The sequence below is a fragment of the Ranitomeya variabilis genome, chromosome 2, assembly GCF_051348905.1.
Source record: "Ranitomeya variabilis isolate aRanVar5 chromosome 2, aRanVar5.hap1, whole genome shotgun sequence".
NCBI lineage: Eukaryota > Metazoa > Chordata > Amphibia > Anura > Dendrobatidae > Ranitomeya > Ranitomeya variabilis.
In genome coordinates, this window is record NC_135233.1 from 1,002,330,983 (window position 1) to 1,002,357,862 (window position 26,880).

A 26,880-nucleotide genomic window follows, 5' to 3' on the forward strand; every position below is an offset into this window, starting at 1 on the left:
GCGGCGAATTTCAGAGAGGGTCTCTCTGATGCCATTATGGATGTTATGGTGGGATTCCCTGTGCCTGCGGGTCTGAATGAGTCCATGACAATGGCTATCCAGATCGATAGGCGTCTGCGGGAGCGCAAACCTGTGCACCATTTGGCGGTGTCTACTGAGAAGACGCCAGAGAATATGCAATGTGATAGAATTCTGTCCAGAAGTGAACGGCAGAATTTAAGACGAAAAAATGGGTTGTGCTTCTATTGCGGTGATTCAACTCATGTTATATCAGCATGCTCTAAGCGTACTAAGAAGCTTGATAAGTCTGTTTCAATTGGCACTTTACAGTCTAAGTTTATTCTATCTGTGACCCTGATTTGTTCTTTATCATCTATTACCGTGGATGCCTATGTCGACTCTGGCGCCGCTTTGAGTCTTATGGATTGGTCCTTTGCCAAACGCTGTGGGTATGATTTGGAGCCTCTTGAAACTCCTATACCCCTGAAGGGGATTGACTCCACCCCATTGGCTAGTAATAAACCACAATACTGGACACAAGTAACTATGCGGATTAATCCGGATCACCAGGAGATTATTCGCTTTCTTGTGCCGTATAACCTACATGATGTGTTGGTGCTTGGATTGCCATGGCTGCAATCTCATAACCCAGTCCTTGACTGGAAAGCTATGTCTGTGTTAAGCTGGGGATGTAAGGGGACGCATGGGGACGTACCTGTGGTTTCCATTTCATCATCTATTCCCTCTGAGATTCCTGAATTCTTGACTGAATATCGTGACGTTTTTGAAGAACCTAAGCTTGGTTCATTACCTCCGCACCGGGAGTGCGATTGTGCCATAGATTTGATTCCGGGTAGTAAATACCCTAAGGGTCGTTTATTTAATCTGTCTGTGCCTGAACATGCTGCTATGCGAGAATATATAAAGGAGTCCTTGGAAAAGGGACATATTCGTCCTTCGTCATCTCCCTTAGGAGCCGGTTTTTTCTTTGTGGCTAAGAAAGATGGCTCTTTAAGACCGTGTATTGATTATCGGCTTTTGAATAAAATCACGGTTAAATATCAATATCCGTTGCCACTGCTGACTGATTTGTTTGCTCGCATAAAGGGGGCCAAGTGGTTCTCTAAGATAGATCTCCGTGGGGCGTATAATTTGGTGCGAATTAAGCAGGGGGATGAGTGGAAGACCGCATTTAATACGCCCGAGGGCCACTTTGAGTATTTGGTGATGCCTTTTGGTCTTTCAAATGCCCCTTCAGTCTTTCAGTCCTTTATGCATGACATTTTCCGTGATTATTTGGATAAATTTATGATTGTGTATCTGGATGATATTTTGATTTTTTCGGATGACTGGGACTCTCATGTCCAGCAGGTCAGGAGGGTTTTTCAGGTTTTGCGGTCTAATTCCTTGTGTGTGAAGGGTTCTAAGTGCGTTTTTGGGGTACAAAAGATTTCCTTTTTGGGATATATTTTTTCCCCTTCTTCCATCGAGATGGATCCTGTCAAGGTTCAGGCTATTTGTGATTGGACGCAACCCTCTTCTCTTAAGAGTCTTCAGAAATTTTTGGGCTTTGCTAACTTTTATCGTCGATTTATTGCTGGTTTTTCTGATGTTGTTAAACCATTGACTGATTTGACTAAGAAGGGTGCTGATGTTGCTGATTGGTCCCCTGCTGCTGTGGAGGCCTTTCGGGAGCTTAAGCGCCGCTTTTCTTCCGCCCCTGTGTTGCGTCAGCCTGATGTTGCTCTAAATTTTCAGGTTGAGGTCGACGCTTCTGAAATCGGAGCTGGGGCAGTTTTGTCGCAGAGAAGTTCCGATTGTTCCGTGATGAGACCTTGTGCCTTTTTCTCGCGTAAATTTTCGCCCGCCGAGCGGAATTATGATGTTGGGAATCGGGAGCTTTTGGCCATGAAGTGGGCTTTTGAGGAGTGGCGTCATTGGCTTGAGGGGGCTAGACATCAGGTGGTGGTATTGACTGACCACAAAAATCTAATTTATCTTGAGTCCGCCAGACGCCTGAATCCTAGACAGGCGCGCTGGTCGTTGTTTTTCTCTCGGTTTAATTTTGTGGTGTCCTACCTGCCGGGTTCTAAGAATGTTAAGGCGGATGCCCTTTCTAGGAGTTTTGAGCCTGACTCCCCTGGTAACTCTGAACCTACAGGTATCCTTAAGGATGGAGTGATATTGTCTGCCGTTTCTCCAGACCTGCGGCGGGCCTTGCAGGAGTTTCAGGCGGATAGACCTGATCGTTGCCCACCTGGTAGACTGTTTGTTCCTGATGATTGGACCAGTAAAGTCATTTCTGAGGTTCATTCTTCTGCGTTGACAGGTCATCCTGGAATCTTTGGTACCAGGGATTTGGTGGCAAGGTCCTTCTGGTGGCCTTCCCTGTCTCGAGATGTGCGAGGCTTTGTGCAGTCTTGTGACGTTTGTGCTCGGGCCAAGCCTTGTTGTTCTCGGGCTAGTGGATTGTTGTTGCCCTTGCCTATCCCGAAGAGGCCCTGGACGCACATCTCTATGGATTTTATTTCGGATCTTCCTGTTTCTCAGAAGATGTCTGTCATCTGGGTGGTGTGTGACCGTTTCTCTAAGATGGTCCATTTGGTTCCCCTGCCTAAGTTGCCTTCTTCTTCCGAGTTGGTTCCTCTGTTTTTTCAAAATGTGGTCCGTTTGCATGGTATTCCGGAGAATATCGTTTCTGACAGAGGAACCCAATTCGTGTCTAGATTTTGGCGAGCATTCTGTGCTAGGATGGGCATAGATTTGTCTTTCTCGTCTGCTTTCCATCCTCAGACTAATGGCCAGACCGAGCGGACGAATCAGACCTTGGAGACATATTTGAGGTGTTTTGTGTCTGCAGATCAGGATGATTGGGTTGCTTTTTTGCCTTTAGCGGAGTTTGCCCTCAATAATCGGGCCAGCTCTGCCACCTTGGTGTCTCCTTTTTTCTGTAATTCGGGGTTTCATCCTCGATTTTCTTCTGGTCAGGTGGAATCTTCGGATTGTCCTGGAGTGGATGCTGTGGTGGAGAGGTTGCATCAGATTTGGGGGCAGGTAGTGGACAATTTGAAGTTGTCCCAGGAGAAGACTCAGCTTTTTGCCAACCGCCGGCGTCGGGTTGGTCCTCGGCTTTGTGTTGGGGACTTGGTGTGGTTGTCTTCTCGTTTTGTCCCTATGAGGGTTTCTTCTCCTAAGTTTAAGCCTCGGTTCATCGGCCCGTACAAGATATTGGAGATTCTTAATCCTGTGTCCTTCCGTTTGGACCTCCCTGCATCTTTTTCTATTCATAATGTTTTTCATCGGTCATTGTTGCGCAGGTATGAGGTACCGGTTGTGCCTTCCGTTGAGCCTCCTGCTCCGGTGTTGGTTGAGGGCGAGTTGGAGTACGTTGTGGAAAAAATCTTGGACTCCCGTGTTTCCAGACGGAAACTCCAGTATCTGGTCAAATGGAAGGGATACGGTCAGGAGGATAATTCTTGGGTGACTGCCTCTGATGTTCATGCCTCCGATCTGGTCCGTGCCTTTCATAGGGCTCATCCTGATCGCCCTGGTGGTTCTGGTGAGGGTTCGGTGCCCCCTCCTTGAGGGGGGGGGTACTGTTGTGAAATTGGATTTTGGGCTCCCCCGGTGGCCACTGGTGGAATTGAACTGGTGTGCATCATCCCCTCTGTTCACCTGTTTCCATCAGGATGTGGGAGTCGCTATTTAACCTTGCTCCTCTGTCACTTCCATGCCGGTCAACATTGTAATCAGAAGCCTTTCTGTGCATGTTCCTGCTGCTAGACAACTCCCAGCTAAGTTGGACTTTAGTCCTCGTTTGTTTTTGCATTTTGTTCCAGTTCACAGCTGTAGTTTCGTTTTTGTGTCTGGAAAGCTCTTGTGATCTGAAATTGCCACTCTGATGTTATGAGTTAATACTAGAGTCTTAAAGTAATTTCAGGATGGTATTTTGATAGGGTTTTCAGCTGACCATGAAAGTGCCCTTTCTGTCTTCCTGCTATCTAGTAAGCGGACCTCAATTTTGCTAAACCTATTTTCATACTACGTTTGTCATTTCATCTAAAATCACCGCCAATATATGTGGGGGCCTCTGTCTGCCTATCGGGGAAATTTCTCTAGAGGTGAGCCAGGACTATATTTTCCTCTGCCAGGATTAGTTAGTCCTCCGGCCGGCGCTGGGTGTCTAGGGATAAAAAACGTAGGCAACGCTACCCGGCTACTGTTAGTTGTGCGGCAGGTTTAGTTCATGGTCAGTTTAGTTTCCATCCTTCCAAGAGCTAGTACTTATGTTTGCTGGGCTATGTTCTCTTGCCATTGAGAACCATAACAGCACAGCTTTCTATGGTACAGCTATGGGGCAATAATGAATGGTGCAGAGCACTATATGGCACAGCTATGGGGCAATAATGAATGGTGCAGAGCACTATATGGCACAGCTATGGAGCAATAATGAACGGTGCAGAGCACTATATGGCACAGCTATGGGGCAATAATGAACGGTGCAGAGCACTATATGGCACAGCTATGGGGCAATAATGAACGGTGCAGAGCACTATATGGCACAGCTTTCTATGGTACAGCTATGGGGCAATAATGAACGGTGCAGAGCACTATATGGCACAGCTATGGGGCAATAATGAACGGTGCAGAGCACTATATGGCACAGCTTTCTATGGTACAGCTATGGGGCAATAATGAACGGTGCAGAGCACTATATGGCACAGCTATGGGGCAATAATGAACGGTGCAGAGCACTATATGGCACAGCTTTCTATGGTACAGCTATGGGGCAATAATGAATGGTGCAGAGCACTATATGGCACAGCTATGGGGCAATAATGAACGGTGCAGAGCACTATATGGCACAGCTATGGAGCAATAATGAACGGTGCAGAGCACTATATGGCACAGCTATGGGGCAATAATGAACGGTGCAGAGCACTATATGGCACAGCTATGGGGCAATAATGAACGGTGCAGAGCACTATATGGCACAGCTTTCTATGGTACAGCTATGGGGCAATAATGAACGGTGCAGAGCACTATATGGCACAGCTATGGGGCAATAATGAACGGTGCAGAGCACTATATGGCACAGCTTTCTATGGTACAGCTATGGGGCAATAATGAACGGTGCAGAGCACTATATGGCACAGCTATGGGGCAATAATTAACAGTGCAGAGCACTATATGGCACAGCTATGGGGCAATAATGAACGGTGCAGAGCACTATATGGCACAGCTATGGGGCCATAATGAACGGTATGGAGCATCTATTTTTATTTTTGAAATTCACCGGTAGCTGCTGCATTTTCCACCCTAGGCTTATACTCGAGTCAATAAGTTTTCCCAGTTTTTTGTGGCAAAATTAGGGGGGGTCGGCTCATACTCGGGTCGGCTTATACTCGAGTATATACGGTACTCAAGTATGTACGGTACACTGCAATTTCAACATTTTTACTACAAAATTTCAATTTTGATTTACTTAACATTTTTTTCATTTTTTTAAAATATTTTTTACATTTTGCCTTATATAAAAGCCATTATACAGGAAAGAATGTTAACATTTTTTTTCATGTAAACTCCATGAAACTCCAATGTTTTTTTGTCAGTCCTTAAAGTGGAGTAAAAGTGTGACACCATTGTTCTCAGCAGTGATCTGGGAGTCAGAGATGCTTCCAGGGGTTTTCCTCATCCTGTTCTCCTTCCATTCAGCACTTTTTCCATCCATTTCAACATTTTCACTGCCCCCAGACCTCTTTATAGGGTCTGCTGGAAGAATGTTCAGATTTCCAATTGACTCCCCATATACTCGTTACTTGAAATGAGCATTGGAGCATTAGGAAGTGCGCGGTTCAAGCAACGAGCACCTGAGCATTTTAGTGCTCGCTCTTCTCTAATAATAATGGGTACATGTTGTATCCGTTAAAAAAACGGACATGCGAATGAGACCTAAGGCAGACTACATTGCCTATAAAATAAGAGTCGCTTTGCAAAGGGAGTAGAATCTCATCACAATGTTCTTTCTCCTATGTAATAGAAAAAAGTAATAAATCAATGACATAGAGCTGCTATCTAACTACACTGCAAAATCCCCAGTGCATCTAATGAGATGCAGTTTCAGCCTGTCTCCTCTGCCTCCTGCTTGTGATTTTTCCCTTTCAACTTTTAGCTATACAAATATCATTGTTGTGCCAACTTTAAGCCACTTCTTGATGACTGTCTTCACAGTTTTGCATGATATATCTAATGTCTTGAAAAAAATGTTGTACTCTTCTACTGACTGATAACTTCCAGCAATGAGATTCCTTTGCTGTATTGAAAGCCGTTTATGGACCATGGCTTTTGCTGTCAAAGGAAACAAAAAAAAAATGTCTGGAAAATCCTACTAGAGCAGTTAAACATTAATCAGAATAACTGTAAATGATGGCAGCTGAGTACAAATACTATTTATTATGAGTTCAGATGTGATTGGCTAATTCCAAACATAAAGTAAAAGACAGTTAGTAGACATTTTGTACATAGCTTCTATGTCACAAGCAGCGTCGGACTGGAGCACCTTGGGCCCACCAGAGAAAATCATTCTTGGGGCCCACTATGTAGCTACATAGAAATAAATACAAGACCACCAATTGTGTGGTAAAACATGCTAATATCAGGGTATAATATAAGGTAGTACTCATCTTAATTATGTAGCAGGAGTTGGGGTAGCCCCCTCATATAATATAATGTAGCCCCCTCATAGAATATAAAGTAGCCACCCTCATAGAATATAATGTAGGCTCCCTCATAGAATATAATGTAGCCCCCCTTATAGAATATAATGTAGCCCCCTCATAGAATATAATGAAGCCCCCTCATAGAATATAATGTAGCCCCCTCTTAGGGTATAATGTAGCCCCCCTCATATAGTATAATGCAGCCCCTCCACAGAATATAATGTAGCCCCCTAAGAGTATAATGCAACCCCCTCATAAGGTATAATGCAGCCCCCCATAGAATATACTGTAGCCCCCTCATAGGCATAATGAAGCTCCCCCTTATATAGTATAATGTAGCCCCTTCATAATGTATAATGTAGCCCCCTGAGAGAATAATGCAGACCCCTCATATAGTATAATTCAGCCCCCTCATAGGGTATAATGCAGCCCCCCACCTCCATCATCATTTTTCTCCCCCTCCACCCCCATAATTGTCCTCATCAACACCTCCATCATTGCCTTCTCACCCACTACCCCTATCATTGCCTTTTCCACCACCTCCATCAATGCTTTCTCACCCACCACCTCCATCATTGCCCATTCCACCACCTCTATCATTGCCTCCTCCCCCACCACCATCATTGTCCTTTCCACCACTACCATAATTGTCCTTTCCACCACAACCATCATTACCTTCTCCCCCACCACCCCATCATTGCCTTCTCCCCTACCACCCCCATCATTGCCCTTTCCACCACCTCTATCATTACTTTCTCCCCCACCACTCCCATTATTGCCCTCCCCATCTTCTCCATCATTGCCTTCTCCCCCACCACCCCTTCATTGCCCATTCCAACACCTCCATCATTGCCTCCCCCAACCACCACCATCATATTCCTTTCCACCACAACTATCATTGCCTTCTATCCCACCACTCCATCATTACCCATGCCACCACCTCCATCATTGCCTCCTCCCCCACCACCCCATCATCTTTTCCACCACCACCAACATTGCCTTCTCCCCACCACCCCATCACTGCTCTCTCCATCACCCACATCATTGCCCTCTCCAATACACACACAGCCCCACTCTCACCCACACACACCACCACACACACACACAAAGCACCGCACCACTCACACACACACAGAACCGCACCACTCTCGCACACACGCACACAGACAGATACACAGCACCACTCACTTCTGTGCATGTTTCCTGCAGCCACAGCACATCCTGGCAGCATCTTTGTCGCCGGCAGCTTTCTCTCTGAAACAGCTGCGCGCTGAATGATGATGTCATCCAGCTGCGCTGGGCAGGAAGCAATACGGCATGGGATTCCTGCAGCTACTCTCTGCTGCCATTTTCTCCTGTAGGCAGCAGAGCTGCAGGGATCACTCCCTGCCTGCCAATTTCCCTCAGTGTTAGCCGCCTTGCAGGGGCCCACTTCCGGGGCCCCGATGCAGCCGCACCAGCTTTACAAGCGATATGTCTGCCCCTGCAGGAAGTGTTAGCCTCAGCCTGTGGCTAACACTGCCTGCTATTAAAGTGAAATGAATATTCACTCCTCTCCATGCCCATAGGGGCGTGGGGAAGTGTGAATATTAATTTCTGTTTGGCAGCAGGGACAGGCTTCTGACTCCAGCTGCTGTTCCGCTGGCACCAGCAGGCCCCCCTGAATCACTGGCCCCATAGCAGCTGGGTGTGCTGCTATTAGCGACACACTATTGGCTGGGGCCCCTAGAGCAGCGGGGGCCCTAGGCAGCTGCAGGCCCTGTATGCCAGCAGGTGTAAGTGCCTGGGCCCACCGGAGAATCCTCCAGTTCCCCTGTGGGCCAGTCCAACCCTGGTCACAAGTATACCGTATAGACTTATAATCTAATTAATCTTTAAGTGAAACCTAGAGTTGTTGACATGTCGCTCAAACCCAGAAACATTCATGTTTTATTTGTTTTTCATACTTGCCAACTCTTTTGGAACATCCCCCCAGAAAAAGGAAAATCTTCCAGACTCTCTGAAGAGTTTGCAAATTCAGTGGCCCTGCTGAATGTGCCTGGAAACTCGTAGAAATTAACAGAGTCTAAAAGGTGCCTTGTGCCCTAAATATCTGGAGGTAGGACCCAGAGAGGACAATGGTTGTGACATGTAAATGAGATGTAACTATTCTCCAGCCCTTCCAGATGCCAACCATCAAAAAATTTACACCCATGTTATAAAATTTCCAATTTTGGTCAGTTTTAGGGCATGATCCAGTCACAATGTCTTCAAAAACCAAGAAGAAGGGGAAAGGGGCTGCAGTTAAAGCAGTAGATTCATCAGCTCTGAAGAAATTCCTGAAGAGATACGAGCATCATTGTGGGCAATACCAATCATTTGTCAGCCCCACCATCACTCGTGCCGTCAAAAAATGTATCCAAGATGGATCCAAATATGTCAAGGTAAGCCTGGAACAATGAGGCATTGATAATGAAGAATAAAAGAATACAGTACATCATCTAATTTTGCAATTTTCCAGATGTAATCGTCAACATCCAACCATGCCTATTAGTCTTATCTCTGTAGAACCACTGTACTTACATTAATTACATTTTCATCTGAAAATTAAACAATCATATATTTGGAACAATAATGAAAATTTCTTCATAAAAACCCTAAAACTGTGATGTAATAGTGTTTAAAGATATACGGTAACAAAAAAATGTCATTAACAAAGTAAAATTCTATCTGCCAACACTAGACAATCCAATAATTTCAAATGTCTGCTTTTTAGATATTTGTTATTAAATTGGCTAAATTAATTTTAAATTGTGAAGACTGATATTTGACATTGGTAATGGGGCTTTTTTGTGGTTTATTTTCCTGCAGATCATCTTGTCGTGTCCTGAGACCTCCTCCGATGGTTCCTCCCCAGTTTTATTAAGACCACTACTGATGACTATACGGGATGAGCGATATATGCTTGCCACAGACTTGTGCTTATGGGGAGTTCCTCTCAGTAACCAGGATGTTGCCAGTCTTGTGCGTTTGTAGGTTACATGTATTTGGGGAAAATCAAACATTTCTGGTATACTATTATCTTGTATTTTCCATTGCCGTGACTTCATGGAAATGTCCGACATGGATAGAATTGTCAATGGGTTTCTTTTATATTATCTTCTCAATGGTGGCTAGTTTTGATCTTTTTAACAACCTATGAGATATGATTTCTCTTCTTTATTCAGGCTATACTACTGGAATTAAGAGGGAGAACGTCATATCCATTTATAAAACTGGAAGCTATAGACTGTGGGATTGACGTGTGGTCAATGGAGAGGTTGGGGAAAGCGGTTCAGTACAGCCAGTTAACATCCATAACACTGGATCACAATGAGTAAGATGATGATCATGTCCTGCGGTCCATACAGGATCCATTAACACATTTCTGAGTAACAACACATTATTATATTATTTATTTAGATTTCAAGATGAAGGGATTCAGAGTCTTATCCGAGGTCTTGAAGGAAACGTGAAGCTGGTGTCTCTGAGCCTATGTTACTGCAACCTTGGTCCTCCTAGCGGAGCAGTACTGGGGAACCTTTTGGCAGAATCGGCCATCAGGTAATTTTTATGGAAGATTTGCTGATGTATTGTGTCATGTATCAATCTTATTGTCTATTTCAGATTATTTATTAGCGATTTATTTATCCAGTACTTTACAGATATTAGAGGGTCCAAAAGGTTCCTCTAGCCCATAAGTAGGTGGCGGACATACCTTTGGTGCAACCTGTTCAGCCATACAGGAACACAAGCGGTAAGGGAGCCACTACCACCTCCAAAGCATTAGGATGATGAACTGCAAAGGGACAATATATCATTCTTGCCCAGAGGCCCTCTTCTGTCTGTGTTGGCTCCTGACCATAAGAAAATACTAATATTATTAAAGACCCATGGTAGCTTGGAATCCTGTTGGAAATTTTGCATCGAGACTCTCGAGTTTTAAATTATTCCATTGGATCTATTCCATGTTGACTCTATGTTTTGTCATGCAGTGAACTGTATCTCACTGGAAACTACTTGCAGTGCTCTGGGGCAGTGGATCTAATTACTGCCATTGCAGAATATGTCCAGAAAAAAGCAATAGAAAAGTCACCTGAAGAGGCATCCAGCCTGGCGCATCAGATTCTAGAAGGTAAAATGGAAGTTTTCTTCATCTATTACGAGTTGCGTCATCTTGAGTTTTAACATCAGAATGATTCAGTTAATAATATTTCCACCTTACTTTGAAGTTTTGACCAAAGCATAGCTAAGAGGACTACGAAAATTAGTAACATGTATTAATGGCACGTGCGTAAAATGTCTAATATGTGCCAAGATGTTCCAAAAATATAGCACAGCATTAGCCAATGTTGTTAGTAAATGTAGAAGTGGGAAACAGAGCGCACAATAGGGTGATCTCCTATGGAGGGAGAGTAGGAGAGTGCTGGTAACACATACCTGGTGAAGTTGTGACAGACACAACTTCTATGTAGGCATGAAGAAAAACATCTGCTGCTGCCCCCATGGCTGGTGGAGACATTGGATCCAGTTGGATGAACATGTAGGTGGGCTGCGCTGCTGAAGTAAATCAATTCTTCAGGAATGATGATGAGAAAAAGTTTTATTTCTTTATTGACAACGCGTTTCAAAGCCGTACCGTACCGGCGTCTTTATCAAGTGAAAAACGTAAAATGTGTAACTCTGGTTAGTTAGTCACAAATTTTGGTATAAATTATATTTGAAGAGTATCTACCACCCATTTAATGGATTGTCCTCATCAAAAAAACTTTCTGCTTTGAGCTGCTATTGTTATAAAAAAAATAAACTTAACCTCCTTGGGGCTACGTGATGTCTACGCTGCAAGCAAGGACCATCGGAAAGGAAGAGCTTTAACTCTGGACCAAGAGTGAGGGGTGGGAGGATGAGTACGTAATATTCAGTGTGTTTGTTTTTTATAACTACTGTAGTTTATAGCAGATATTTTTCTGAAAGGGAACTATCCCCATAAGATACCAGTGGGCCGCCATAGAAAGTTGATTTTTTACTAAGTAACTTTAAATTGAAAAAGTGCCCAGAAGTGCTCCTAATGCTATCCTAGAGGACCTAACTTTCTAGCAAAAATCAGACAAAAACTTGCAAGTTGTGGGGTCCCAGCATTCAGCTAACATAGAGAAACTCAAAAAAACACATCATAAAAAGCAGACTCACCAAAACCTTGTCAGATGACAAGTGCACTAGCAGGGTGCAGCAGGCCCCCCCACTGATAAAGGCTGGAGCATCACAGGTGCAAGCTACTGATGAGAACAACCACCAGCTCACCTAAATAATAGAGGGGTGGTTGCCTAGTAGCAAAAATGCACACAGGTAAGGCTTGCATAAGACTCTGTTCACACAGGTAGGTGTGATGCACAGTGTCTGGACAACCTATTGATCACGCCCATAGTATTAGCAGGCGGGCCGTCCAGCACTATATATAAATGCGCCACACAAAAACCAAGCCAACATAAAGGGGCCCTGCCACACCCTGCAAAAATGATAAAAAGTGCAATAAAAAGATGAAAAAATGAATGCATATAATATATTAAATGAGGTATTGGTTACAATTTTGGCCAAAATGGATAAGCTCGCAACCCAACGTCAAGGCTCCTCATCCTCATAAATGTGCAAGTCCTACGCTAATATCAAAACAGCTAACATAGAGAAACTCAAAAAACACATCATAAAAAGCAGACTCACCAAAACCTAGTGCATTTGTCATCTGACAAGGTTTTGGTGAGTCTGCTTTTTATGATGTGTTTTTTTGTCCCAGGATTCAGAGCGGGATCCCATTATCCTCCACAGTGTGCCCCATTGGCAAAGCACGGTATCTCGTGCATTTTTCTGAAATCTTGTGCTTTTAACTACAACAGGGATGCTGCTTAGCTTGGCAACGCTGGGTTAGCTAAAAGCATGAGATCCTGTGATAACAAGTGAAATTTTGAGCTTTTCCAGTGAGGGGGCTACAGAGGGTGGTGAGGTCCCGCTCCTAATGCTGGGATGTCACAATCCAGAAGTTTGGACTTTTTCTAGAAAATCGGGTTTTTTAGGCTTGCATTAGGGACACTTCTGGGCATTTTTTTTAATCAATATAATTTCGTAAAATGACTTGCTGGCTGCTGTCCATTGTTTTCTTGAATAAAACGTGCAGCCACAGACAATGATAAGTTCTTTTTAAGCCACAATATGTGACTTTTTGCAGTTTTGTATGTGTTCTTTCCATTCAAGTCTATAAACAGCCGAGCAAGGGGCTACCTCACTTGGCAGAACTTTTCTCACAATAGATGGGGTTTCCAGAAAAGAACTGTCCCCTCTACAAAACATTGATAACATCTGTCATCTATAGTATTCGTAATCAGTATTTAGAACACATTGAAAACAAACCACAAAGTGAATTGTGCATTTTAATGTAATACAACCTTCTGTTCTGGGCTTCATGAACAGCACAAGACCAATCTGGTGTTCATACAATGATCTCAGGAGAGCCAGCAGCTATGGAAAACACCGTAACATCACCCGACAGACGTTCTGACAAGAGGAAACGCAAGAAAAGGGGTAAATATGTCTACAATTACATAAAACTGATTATGGACAAAATCCACATAAGCACAGGGAGAACATGGAGGACAGGCAACATGGAGATGCTAGACCAGATGGCCGTGGACTACTAGCTGTGATATGACTGAGCCTCCATGTTTTTCTCTAAGGGCAGATGCAGAAGACCGTATAACTTAGACGAGTGATATCCATTATTTTGATGGCTAGCACTCGTCCTCATGTTATTCTATGGGGCCGTAAACATGTCAGTCACGGGAAAAAAATGCAGCATGGACGTTTTGCCTCTGAGAATCGTATGGCACTCGCCCATTCAACTCTATGGGTCCGATTTTCATGGACTGACAGAATGGAGAGGATGGAGGATTTGAGAATATCAGGTCACACTCTGATCATATCAGGATTAGCATAATTGGATCGATGTTCTCGGATGTGGAGAAAACAATTGTCTGCTTCTGCCATAACCTTTAGAGTCTGGAGCTGCTCCATTTTCATGAAGTTCATGCTTTCATCATTCGTGAATGTGTTTGTCAGAATTTTTTTTTATAGACCATAGGGTGATTTCAGCTTTTGAGCTGCCTGTGGTTAAAAAAAAAAATCATGTCTCTACATTAGAGATATTAAAGAGGGATGGTTTCATGCACTTTCATTAAAGGGGTTTTCCAGTTTCTCCTGACTGTAGCTAGGTTTAAATAAAAAGCAGCACTGAGTCTCTGCTGTTGGTCCCGGTTTCTCTGTTATTGTCTGCAACGTTGACGGTACATCAACAGGTCTGCTGCCGAAAAGTGAGCTCAGTGGCTCGTGATGTCTACTCGGACAGCTTGCAGCTGAGAAAAAGACATGTTCCGAAACCGGAAAGCCCCTCTAATACCCTCTGACAAGTGTCTTCACATGTAAAATACAACAATGAATACTTACACTCCTAAAACCCTTTAAGATCAAACTCTTATGGAAAAAAACAATACTTATGGTAGCGCTCAAGGGGCTAGCCTCATAGAAGTCCTCATTATGCTAGACTCGATGTAGTGGCCATCACTGTAGTGCCAGCCTTATTATAGCGCATCTATCTATGTTCCATGTATCTCTCATCTCCATTGTCGTCAGTCATACGGCTAACTTTAGTGCAAATGTGATTGATGTAGCTGGCAAAATGTTCCCATGCTGAGGCCATGGAAAGGCTCCTCAATTTTTTTTCTTCATTCTTCACATATACACCTTTAAACTTATTAGTAATAATGTGAATGCATAAGTTATTTATATATGATCAGGAAGAAAGAAAAAGGAGAAACCAGTACCACTTCCGGGGCCCTGGGTTAGTAAACTGTACCTGGCTAACAATGGTATCGATGCAGGAGGCAAGGAAGGAGAGACTGGGGTGCTGGAGTTTTCTCAGTTACTGAGTAGGTAAGTGAGGAACCTATTACTGAACACTTCTAAATAAATACCATTCATCTGATCATTATCAGTGTGCGCGTCACAAGCGCTACTCAACCATATGGCAAGCACTCAATGACTTTCTTGTAAATGTGGCCATGATTGTGAGTTTTTCCATACAATGGTCATTCTGTTTTATTCCCCTCTCATACAGTTTGCATTACAGCACATCTCCTATGGACATGAGGGGATCTGCTGTTGACAAAGTTTGATTTCTATATCATCATAAAAGATTTTATTAGTAAATAACGATCAAATTATCGATCATTCGACATTTGATCAACATGTCTACATTGTCCAATTATTGGGTACCAAATATTGGGTGATTATCACAGTTAGGTCACCGCGCTACCTATCTCCCAGATATTAAATATAAAAAGCTGCAAAGTACCCACAAAGGGGTTAAAAATAAAGCACTTACCAGGTGGTTGAAGTGCCAAAAACTTGGACTACGGACGTTTAGTGGAGCGCTGGAGAGGTGAAAGCGGCTGCTCCTCCGTGGGTCCAAGATAAGGAGGTCCGGACGGCAGTGTAAGGTGGCAGGCCCGGGGGGAGCGTCCTCCCTGTGGGTGCCTAGCTGCCGCACACACGCCAGGATTGTAGACACGCGGCGTCCTGGCCAGGGACGCCGCTACACTGCAACGAGGAATAGGGGGGCGTGGTCTGGGTGACGTCACCCGGAGCTACAAAAAAATGGAGCAGGAGACAAATGCCGAACAGGGCCTCTATTGCCTACGCGTTTCGAAGGTCACCGGACCTTCTTCGTCAGGGCTAGAGGTCCCTGGCTGTCTACTGCTCTATATAGAATATAAAGGCGCCGCCCACTATTCAAAAGAAAAGCTGAATATATATATATGCATAAGAATGTTGCTAAGCTACAGAAAGAGACTGTGAGTTTATAGGTCCATGGGTCCAATAAAATATATATAGGTAGTCTGTGTTACTATGTATTAATCTTTAAAAGAATTTTTATTTTTATTTAATAAATATATTAAAAAATGTATTAAAAATCTATCTTTGGAGAGAAATAAAAGATATATATAAAAAAGAAGAAAAAAAGGAAAAAAGGGGGGGGGGAGAGGGGACTTTTGTATATAATTGATACATGTAAAGGGGAGGAAAGGGCACAAATAGTAATAAAAAACATGCATATATAACTATTTAAAAGCATAAAGCTCCAATTCATGATTAAGACCCTTAGGGGCCAGGCTATCCAACGTAAAAATCCACTTTGATTCTGTGCGTGACATTAATTTTATGTAGTCACCTCCCCTCCAGTTTTTTTGGACTACTTGAATGCCGCAGAATGTTAATCCCTTAGTGGACCTACCATGGTATTCCCTAAAAGTGCCTAGAAAGGGGGTGGCCAATAAAGCCTTTCTCTATATTATTAAAATGTTCTTTCAACCGGTCCCTCAGTTTGCGTTTAGTGCGACCCACGTAGATTTTGCCGCAAGGGCATTTGATCAGATAGATCACTCCTGACGACCAGCATGAAATTTGGTCTTTAATAGTAAATTCCTGGGTGGCGTTAGAGTTGAAAAATTTAAGTTGTTTTATTTTTTTAAAATTTGTACGCACACAACAGGTACAAGTGCCGCAAGGTACAAAACCTGGATTCTTTGAGGGTATACTCTTGGCAGGGCCCTTGTTAATGGTTGGAGCTATGATGTTGCCTATTGTTTGTGATTTTCTAAAAACAAATTTGGGACGTTTTGGTAGCAGTTCCCCTATTATTTTGTCCGACTGGAGGATTGACCAGTGTTTATAGATAATTTTGGTGAATTGTTTATATCCATTTGGTTCCGAATATCAGTTGGGATAGATTTATCCCTCGTTGTTCTCTGTACTAGAGGGACACTCTAGTACAGAGAACAACGAGGGATAAATCTATCCCAACTGATATTCGGAACCAAATTTATCAGTTACCTATTATCACGCAGTTCCACCATGGATATAAACAATTCACCAAAATTATCTATAAACACTGGTCAATCCTCCAGTCGGACAAAATAATAGGGGAACTGCTACCAAAACGTCCCAAATTTGTTTTTAGAAAATCACAAACAATAGGCAACATCATAGCTCCAACCATTAACAAGGGCCCTGCCAAGAGTATACCCTCAAAGAATCCAGGTTTTGTACCTTGCGGCACTTGTACCTGTTGTGTGCGTACAAATTTTAAAAAAATAAAACAACTTAAATTTTTCAACTCTAACGCCACCCAGGAATTTACTATTAAAGACCAAATTTCATGCTGGTCGTCAGGAGTGATCTATCTGATCAAATGCCCTTGCGGCAAAATCTACGTGGGTCGCACTAAACGCAAACTGAGGGACCGGTTGAAAGAACATTTTAATAATATAGAGAAAGGCTTTATTGGCCACCCCCTTTCTAGGCACTTTTAGGGAATACCATGGTAGGTCCACTAAGGGATTAACATTCTGCGGCATTCAAGTAGTCCAAAAAAACTGGAGGGGAGGTGACTACATAAAATTAATGTCACGCACAGAATCAAAGTGGATTTTTACGTTGGATAGCCTGGCCCCTAAGGGTCTTAATCATGAATTGGAGCTTTATGCTTTTAAATAGTTATATATGCATGTTTTTTATTACTATTTGTGCCCTTTCCTCCCCTTTACATGTATCAATTATATACAAAAGTCCCCTCTCCCCCCCCCTTTTTTCCTTTTTTTCTTCTTTTTTATATATATCTTTTATTTCTCTCCAAAGATAGATTTTTAATACATTTTTTAATATATTTATTAAATAAAAATAAAAATTCTTTTAAAGATTAATACATAGTAACACAGACTACCTATATATATTTTATTGGACCCATGGACCTATAAACTCACAGTCTCTTCCTGTAGCTTAGCAACATTCTTATGCATATATATATATTCAGCTTTTCTTTTGAATAGTGGGCGGCGCCTTTATATTCTATATAGAGCAGTAGACAGCCAGGGACCTCTAGCCCTGACGAAGAAGGTCCGGTGACCTTCGAAACGCGTAGGCAATAGAGGCCCTGTTCGGCATTTGTCTCCTGCTCCATTTTTTTGTAGCTCCGGGTGACGTCACCCAGACCACGCCCCCCTATTCCTCGTTGCAGTGTAGCGGCGTCCCTGGCCAGGACGCCGCGTGTCTACAATCCTGGCGTGTGTGCGGCAGCTAGGCGCCCACAGGGAGGACGCTCCCCCCGGGCCTGCCACCTTACACTGCCGTCCGGACCTCCTTATCTTGGACCCACGGAGGAGCAGCCGCTTTCACCTCTCCAGCGCTCCACTAAACGTCCGTAGTCCAAGTTTTTGGCACTTCAACCACCTGGTAAGTGCTTTATTTTTAACCCCTTTGTGGGTACTTTGCAGCTTTTTATATTTAATATCTGGGAGATAGGTAGCGCGGTGACCTAACTTTTTGTTTTACCCCTTTTGTATATATATGACAGGCTTGGCGCAGTAGCCGTCTAGGCACCAGCAGCTTCCCCCACTCCTACATCTACTAACTCTTGGAGCGCCGGTGTATTTACTACTTTATTTGATTATCACAGTTGAAAAGGCCCTGATATGACATGGATTGGTCGATTAATTTGGGCTTATGATGCCTTATGGTGGGTCACCATGAACGTAACCTCAGATGCTCGGTGGACCTTTAACCAAGACTTGGAGGATTACTTGTTATTTCAAGAAAGGAAATCAACTGTCATTCTGAACCCTTTCTGTGTTGTCACTTACATGGTTATTAAGATTGAAGGAAGACTTTAAGTCCATCTAGTTCAACCCATAGCCTAACCTAACATGCCCTAACATGTAGCAAAGAGTAAGCTCCACATTGGGGAAAAAAACTCCTTCCCGACTCCACATACGGCAGTCAGTCTAGTTCCCTGGATCAACACCCTGTCAAGGAATCTAGTATATATAACCTGTAATATTATACTTTTCAAGAAAGGCATCCAGTCCCCTCTTAAATTTAAGTAATGAATCACTCATTACTACATCATAAGGCAGAGAGTTCCATAGTCTCACTGCTCTTACAGTAAAGAATCCACATCTGTTATTATGCTTAAACCTTCTTTCCTCCAGATGTAGAGGATGCCCCCTTGTCCCTGTCTCAGGTCTATGATTAAAAAGATCATCAGAAAGGTCTTTGTACTGTCCCCTCATTGAAATAAGAAATAAGATCACCCCTTAGTCTTCGTTTTTTCAAACTAAATAGCCCCAAGTGTAATAATCTGTCTTGGTATTGCAGACCACCCAGTCCTCTAATAACCTTGGTCGCTCTTCTCTGCACCCGCTCTAGATCAGCTATGTTTTTCTTATACACCGGAGACCAGAACTGTACACAGTATTCTAAGTGTGGTCGCACAAGTGACTTGTATAGAGGTAAAATTATGCTCTCCTCATGAGCATCTATGCCTCTTTTAATGCATCCCATTATTTTATTTGCCTTTGTAGCAGCTGCCTGACACTGGCCACTGAATATGAGTTTGTCATCCACCCATACACCCAGGTCTTTTTCAGTGACGGTTTTGCCCAGAGTTTTAGGATTAAGCACATAGTTATACATCTTATTACATCTACCCAAGTGCATGACCTTACATTTATCCCCATTAAAGCTCATTTGCCATTTATCAGCCCAAGCTTCTAGTTTACATAAATCATCCTGTAATATAAAATTGTCCTCCTCTGTATTGATTACCCTGCAGAGTTTAGTGTCGCCTGCAAATATTGAAATTCTACTCTGTATGCCCCCTACAAGGTCATTAATAAATATTTTAAAAAGAGGGCCCAATACTGACCCCTGTGGTACCCCACTGCTAACCGCTACCCAGTCCGAGTGTGCACCATTAATAACCACCCTTTATTTCCTATCCCTGAGCCAGCTCTTTAACCCGCTTACACATATTTTCCCCTATCCCCATTATTCTCATTTTATGCATCAACCTTTTGTGTGGCAAAAGCTTTTGAAAAGTCCATATACACTATGTCCACTGCGTTCCCTTGGTCCAGTCTAGAACTTACCTCTTCATAGAAATTGATCAGATTAGTCTGACAGGAACGGTCCAGAGTAAACCCGTGCTGATACTGGGTCATGAGGTTATTCCTCTTCAGATACTCCAGTATAGCATCCCTTAGAAAACCCTTCAGGATTTTACCCACAGTAGAGGTTAAGCTTACTGGCCTATAATTACCGAGTTCAGTTTTTGCCCCTTTTTTGAATATTGGCACCACATTTGCTATACGCCAGTCCTGTGGTACAGACCCTGTTATTATGGAGTCTTTAAAGATTACAAATAATGGTCTATGAATGACTGTACTTAGTTCCTGCAGTACTTGGGGGTGTATCCCATCCGGGCCCGGAGATTTGTCAATTTTAGTGATTTTTAGACGCCGCCGTACTTCCTGCTGGGTTAAGCAGGTGACATTTAATAGGGAATTTTTGTTATCACTAGTCATATTGTCTGCCATGGGATTTTCTTGTGTAAATACTGATGAAAAAAAGTAATTTAGCATATTGGTTTTTTCCTCATCCTCATCCACCATTTCACCCAGACTGTTTTTAAGGGGCCAACACTATCATTTTTTAGTTTCTTACTATTTACGTAGTTAAAGAATATTTTGGGAGTATTTTTACTCTCTCTGGCAATGAGTCTCTCTGACTCAATCTTCGCTGCCTTGATTTGCTTTTTACAGAATTTATTTAATTTTCTATATTTATTTAATGCCTCCTCACTACCTACTTCCTTTAATTCTCTAAATGCTTTCTTTTTGTCACTTAATGCGCCCCTTACAGCTCTATTTATCCATATTAGTTTCCTCCTATTTCTAGTGTGTTTATTCCCATACGGTATATACTGTGCACAGGTCCTATCCAGGATGCTAATAAACGTCTCCCATTTTCTTTGTGTACTTTTATGTCTCAGGATATCGTCCCAGTTAATTGCACCAAGACCATCTCTCATCCGTTGGAAATTTTCCCTCCTGAAGTTTAGTGTCCTTGTAACCTCTCTACTACACATCTTATTAAAGGATACATGAAAACGTATTATTTTGTGATCACTATTCCCCAAGTGACCCCCAACCCTTATATTTGCTATGCGGTCTGGCCTGTTGGTTAATATTAGGTCTAGCAGTGCCCCCCTCCTTGTTGGGTCCTGAACCAGTTGTGAAAGGTAATTGTCTCCCATAGTTGTCAAAAACCGATTACCTTTGCTGGAACTGCAGGTTTCTGTTCCCCAATCTATTTCAGGGTAGTTGAAGTCCCCCATAATAATGAATTCTCCTTGAGTCACAGCTTCATCTATTTGCTTTATGAGGATATTCTCCATTGCTTCCATTATTTTTGGAGACTTATAACAAACCCCTATCAGTAATTTATTATTTTTTCCCCCTCCCCTTATCTCCACCCACAGGGATTCTACATTTTCATTAGATTCACCTATATTATCACGCAGGATGGGTTTTAAGGATGATTTTACATACAGACACACCCCTCCCCCTCGCTTATCTGTACGGTCATTTCTGAACAGGCTATAGCCCTGCAAGTTAACAGCCCAGTCATGGTTCTCGTCCAGCCATGTCTCAGATGTCCCCACCATGACATAATTATGCTCCAACAACATTAATTCTAATTTGTCCATTTTGTTGGCGAGGCTTCTGGCATTAGTATACATACACTTTATGTATCTCTCTGCACCTCTATTGTTTCTTAAATTATCAATTGTTCTAACCCCACCCCCCATGCCACCCCACCCACTACCCTCCCCCCCATTCCCTAGTTTAAACACTCCTCCAACCTTCTAGCCATTCTCACCCCCAGCACAGCTGCACCTTCCCCATTGAGGTGCAGCCCGTCCCTAGCGTAGAACCTGTAGCCAGGTAGTGGGCCCAGTTCTGCAGGAACCCAAACCCCTCCTTCCTACACCAATTCTTGAGCCACTTATTAACCTCCCTAATCTCCTGTTGCCTCTCTGGCGTGGCACGTGGTACAGGCAGTATTTTGGAAAATACCACCTTGGAGGTCCTTGCTTTCAGCTTGAAACCTAATTCCCTGAAATCATCTTTAAGGACCTTCCACCTACCTCTACCACCTACCTCTAACCTTGTCATTTGTGCCATTGTGCACCATGACCGCTGGGTCCTCACCAGCCCCTCACAGTAATCTGTCCACCCGATCAGCGATGTGTCGGACTCGAGCGCCAGGTAGGCAGCACACCGTTCGACAATCCCTGTCTTTGTGACAGATTGCCCTATCTGCTCCCCTAATAATTGAGTCCCCCACTACCAGAACCTGTCTGGCCTGCACTGCTCTCCTATTTCCCTCCTTACTGTAGCAGTCACTCCTCCGGCTTTCAGAGGACATGCCTTGCTGCAGCAGTGCTACCCCTGTACTGGCACTTACCCCACTGCCTTTCATTTGTTTTTAGTATTTTCAGGTTATATTGACAATGCACTATGAGCCACTTTCTTTAGTTTGAGACACTCTTTATTGAACTGTTCATACTATCTTGAATGGTAGCGTTACACACCTATCTCAAATCCAAGGCAGGGGTTTCTCTCCCTTCCTCTATGGCTGCCACCTATGGCTGCACCATGTTGGGTTTCAAGCCTGGCATACCACACTGACATCATCATCCAAAGTATTTTAAGGGCGACTTGGGACATACATTTTTTTCTAAATACTCAGTTGCCTTACCGTTAATTTGCAGTTTGCCAATATCCATTTTTTTCTGCTGCAATATTATCTAGAAGCTCCCATGTCTCTGCAGTTTGCATCTTATGATCCTCAGGCCTGCTGATTTACCTATCATCTGCTGTAAGCATAACGATCTATCTAGAGACTGTTCATATTCAACTAAAATCATCTCTGAGAATTCCTGTAGTTTATACAATCTGCATTTACTGCTCCTCAGACCTGTTGTTAATTCATTAACTGCTGTAAGGGTACCGTTACACTAAACGATTTACCAACGATCACGACCAGCCATACGACCTGGCCGTGATCGTTGGTAAGTCGTTGTGTGGTCGCTGGAGAGCTGTCACCGCTGTGACGTCACCGCTGTGCTGTGCTTTACGGCCGGGACTCACAGTCAGTGCGGGAAGCAGACGGCGAGGGACGTGACACCGGAATGTGAGTATGTAGTGTTGTTTTTTTTTTTACATTTACGATGGTAACCAGGGTAAACATCGGGTTACTAAGCGCGGCCCTGCGCTTAGTAACCCGATGTTTACCCTGGTTACAAGCGAACACATCGCTGGATCGGTGTCACACACACCGATCCAACGATGACAGCGGGAGATCCAGTGACGAAAGAAAGTTCCAAACGATCTGCTACGACGTAAGATTCTCAGCGGGGTCCCTGATCGCTGCTGCGTGTCAGACACAGCGATATCGTATGGATATCGCTGGAACGTCACGACTCGTACCGTCGTAGCGACCAAAGTGCCACTGTGAGACGGTACCCTTAGCATTATGGAATGCTATTTAGAGACTGTTCAGATTATGTTGCAATCACCTCTGCGAATTACTGTGGTTTTTGTAATCTGCATCTACTGCTACCTGCTGTTTAACCCTTTGCCTGCTGCTTTACAAACTGCTATCTTTTCACATTAGGCTGTAATTATCCCTGAAAAGTCCTGTGGTTTATACAACCTTGATTTACATCCTGGTTCAGACCTTCCTTTTAACTTTTCACTAACTCTTCACTACACTCCTGACTCCATGACTTCTGTTGTTTCCTACTCTGCTTGTTTGCTTACTTGCTATCCAGAATAGCCCGTTGCCCTCACACTTGGTTCATGTGACCTGTGGCGTGGCAACTCCACTTCACCAGGTGTGTCCTAACAGGTACCTCCACTACCACCGTAATTTACCAGGAATGATCCTGAACAATTGTACCATCTTGAATCCTTGAGGTGACATTACATAAAATCTGTATGCCACAGCCCTATTTTAAAGCCTTTCATTCAGAAATGCCTCTGAGATTTAGCAAAGTTCCGTACCAAACGAATAAAACTTCTTTCAGCCAGACTATTGTATCTTTTTCTTTCTACTAATAGACAAATATTATCTGTGAAGTGAGATAGAATCAAATCAAATTTACAAGACTGACCCCAAAAAGGACATATAAATGAATCAAAGTATCTGAGAGAAATTATTAAATATCTGTAATGTCAGTCAACAGGTTCACAAAATCAGTGAATCCATGGAAAACTTTGCAGAGACAAAACTGTCCATTCACAACTAAAATGTAAAAGGTTATGTATGGGATCATATTAGTGAATTACATGTATATTGGCTCTGATTTAAGATATATTACAGTAATCACAGTCTCTAAACAAAGTTCATTTATATTTTCTAGTCTCATTCGCTATTCTGAGCAGCTTTCTGAACTTGACATTGATGACAACTGCCTTGGAGAACTACCAGCCACGGACATACTGGAGGCTCTAACAGAGAGAAATCAAGGTAAGGCTTCCATAGAATCATAGAATGTTAGAGTTGGAAGGGACCTCCAGGGTCATTGTGTCTAAACTCCTGATCAATGCAGGATTTATCATTAAGCATTAGATGTTCCAAGCATATGGGTACAGTCCTACAACCTCCCAGCTTGACACTAGCGCTCAAGTATGGGGAGCTAGAATTACGTGATGATTCACTTACCACCACTTCCCCTAGCAACCCAAGAACGGGTTCTGAATCCAGAGAAAAAGATATACCATAAATGTTAAATGGCTGCAGGTCCTACTTCTGACAGCTTGTGAACTAGAAGGTTACATTCACTATATAAAAAGACATATATGCATGTTTTTCTCAATATCTGACATGAAATCAGAATAAACTCTTCCCGTTTAAGGTCAATTAGGATTACCATAATTATTAATATTTGCCCAATGCCAGGATAATGAGAGACACAGAGAATGTTTTAAGGCATTTTATTACTTACTGCAAAAGTCAAAAGTTTACATACATCTCATTAATATTTGTTACCATTGCCCTTAAACTGAATGACTTGGGTCAAACGTTTGGGATAGCCTTCCACAAGCTTCTCACAATAGTTGGTTGGAATTGGGTCCCTCTCCTCCTGACAAAACTGGTGCAACTGATCCAGGTTTGTAGGTCGCCTTGCTCGCACCGGCCTTTTCAGCTTTGCTCATAAATTTTCAATAGGATTGAGATAACGGCTTTGTGATGGCCACTCCAAAACATTAACTTTGTTATCCTTCAGCCAAATTATTATTGTTATCATTTTGGCAGTATACTTCGGGTCATTGTCCATTTGGAAGACCCATTTCTGTCCAAGCTTTAACTTCCTGGCTGTCTTGAGATGCTGCTACAGTATTGCCACACAGTCTTCTTTTCTCATGATGACATCTATTTTGTGAAGTGCACTAGTCCCTCATGCAGCAAAACAACCCCACAACATGTGTGTTTCCCAGTTGGGATGATGTTCTTAGGCTTCTAAGCTTCTCCCTTTTTCCTCCAAACATAATGACGTTCATTATGGCCAAAAAGTTAAAGTTTCATCAGACCTCAGGACATTTCTCCAAAAATTAAGGTGTTTGTTCCTGTGTGCATTTGCAAACATTGATCTGGCATTTTATGTTTCTTTTGGAGTAATTGTGTCTTCCTGGCAGAGTGGTTTTTCACCTCATGTTGATACAGTACTCATTTCACTGTGGATATTGGCACAGTCTTACAAGCTTCCGCCATCATCTTCACAAGGTCTTTTGATGGCTGGACATTCCCATCTTGTTTGTTCTTGAGTATAATTAACGAGGCACCTTCAGGTATCTTGAAAATATACCCAAGGATGAGCCAGACTTGTGCAGGTTCAAAATTCTCTTTCTGATATATTGGCTGATTTCTTTAGACTTTCCCATGATATTACACAAAGCAGTGTGTTTCAGGTGTGCATTAAAATACATACACAGGTGTTTCTCTAATTAACTCAGATGTTGCCAAAAAAACTATCAGAAGCTTCCAAACACATGACATTGTCATATAGGCAGTCCAGAATTGTTTTAAGGCATAGTAATGTTAGTGTATGTAAACTTTTGACTTTGCAGTATGTAATAAAAATGCCTTAAAACATTCTCTCTCTCATTATTCTGGCATTTGGAAAATATTAATAATTATGTTAATTCTAATTGACCTTAAATGGGAAAGGTTTATTCTGATTTCATGTAAGATATTGAGAAAAACATGCATATGTATCTTTTTATATAGTGTATGTAAACTTCTAGTTTCAACTGTATATATTTTTTAGACCATGTTGGGCCCTTTTTGAAGACAGAAAAAAGGCGAATAATCCCTGTAATGTCTTCCATAAACTGCAGTTTAATGACACAAACCATAAGTGACACATAAAGGTTTCTGTTCCACCATCCCATCAGGAAAACTACCACGCTTGAAAATTAAAGTAACAGCCCAGATATCACCAGTTACATTTAAAGCCATCCTAAAACAGAGTGGGAAGATGAAGACCTCAAAGAAGAAAAGAAGAAGAAAGGTAACTATAATTTTCTAATAATAAAGCTGAAATAATTAATAACAGAGTTTACTTATCATTATGTAGTAGGACATATTTTACGTATCTCATATCAGAACTATTAAATCCCAGATTGTTACGGTATCTGATCAGGTTTCATTTTGGCTTCAATGATTTGAAACCCAGAAGTTATGCTACAGCACACTAAGTGTTGAGAGGAGTTAAGCAGCCAATTTGTTTAAGGGCTGGGTTTTTGTAGACAATCATAGAGCGGTTGGGAGGTTGTCCACCTTATCTCCATGCCAAGGTGTGGTTTGGGGCTTAAATAGTCGGCCTCCAGAGGCATTCAGAATTTGGTAGTTCTGGAGAGTGGAGCTCCAGTGCGTTGTGTCTTGTGAAGGAAAACTTAACCTTTGGATGGTGATTTCTCCTGAGTGGGTCGATTTTCCGCAGATGTATGGACTGTGTTATACCATTTTGTTTTGTTTTCCTGTTTATTTTTACATCACCATGGTTAATGCCGCATGTATATAATAAACCCATGAAGGACTGAAAAGAGACAGTGTTCCGGTGCTTACCTCCAAGTCAGCCAAGTGAACCGCTCTACCACAATTCGTAACTTTACACACGTCTCAGATTACACTG

At 42.7% G+C, this 26,880-nt stretch overlaps 1 protein-coding gene across 1 annotated transcript in view; it reads left to right on the forward strand.

The window, feature by feature from the left end:
• The window catches only part of LOC143808481 (uncharacterized), a 36,386-nt gene that overhangs the window by 7,621 nt on the left and 1,885 nt on the right, over positions 1 to 26,880 (forward strand). Inside the window, exons 2-10 of the mRNA XM_077291204.1 lie at positions 8,940 to 9,142; positions 9,570 to 9,722; positions 9,926 to 10,074; positions 10,161 to 10,301; positions 10,733 to 10,872; positions 13,200 to 13,310; positions 14,579 to 14,714; positions 24,106 to 24,212; positions 26,141 to 26,256. Coding sequence (XP_077147319.1) covers positions 8,963 to 9,142; positions 9,570 to 9,722; positions 9,926 to 10,074; positions 10,161 to 10,301; positions 10,733 to 10,872; positions 13,200 to 13,310; positions 14,579 to 14,714; positions 24,106 to 24,212; positions 26,141 to 26,256 — 1,233 coding nt within the window. The 5' untranslated portion in view covers positions 8,940 to 8,962. The remainder of the gene's footprint in view (positions 1 to 8,939; positions 9,143 to 9,569; positions 9,723 to 9,925; positions 10,075 to 10,160; positions 10,302 to 10,732; positions 10,873 to 13,199; positions 13,311 to 14,578; positions 14,715 to 24,105; positions 24,213 to 26,140; positions 26,257 to 26,880) is intronic.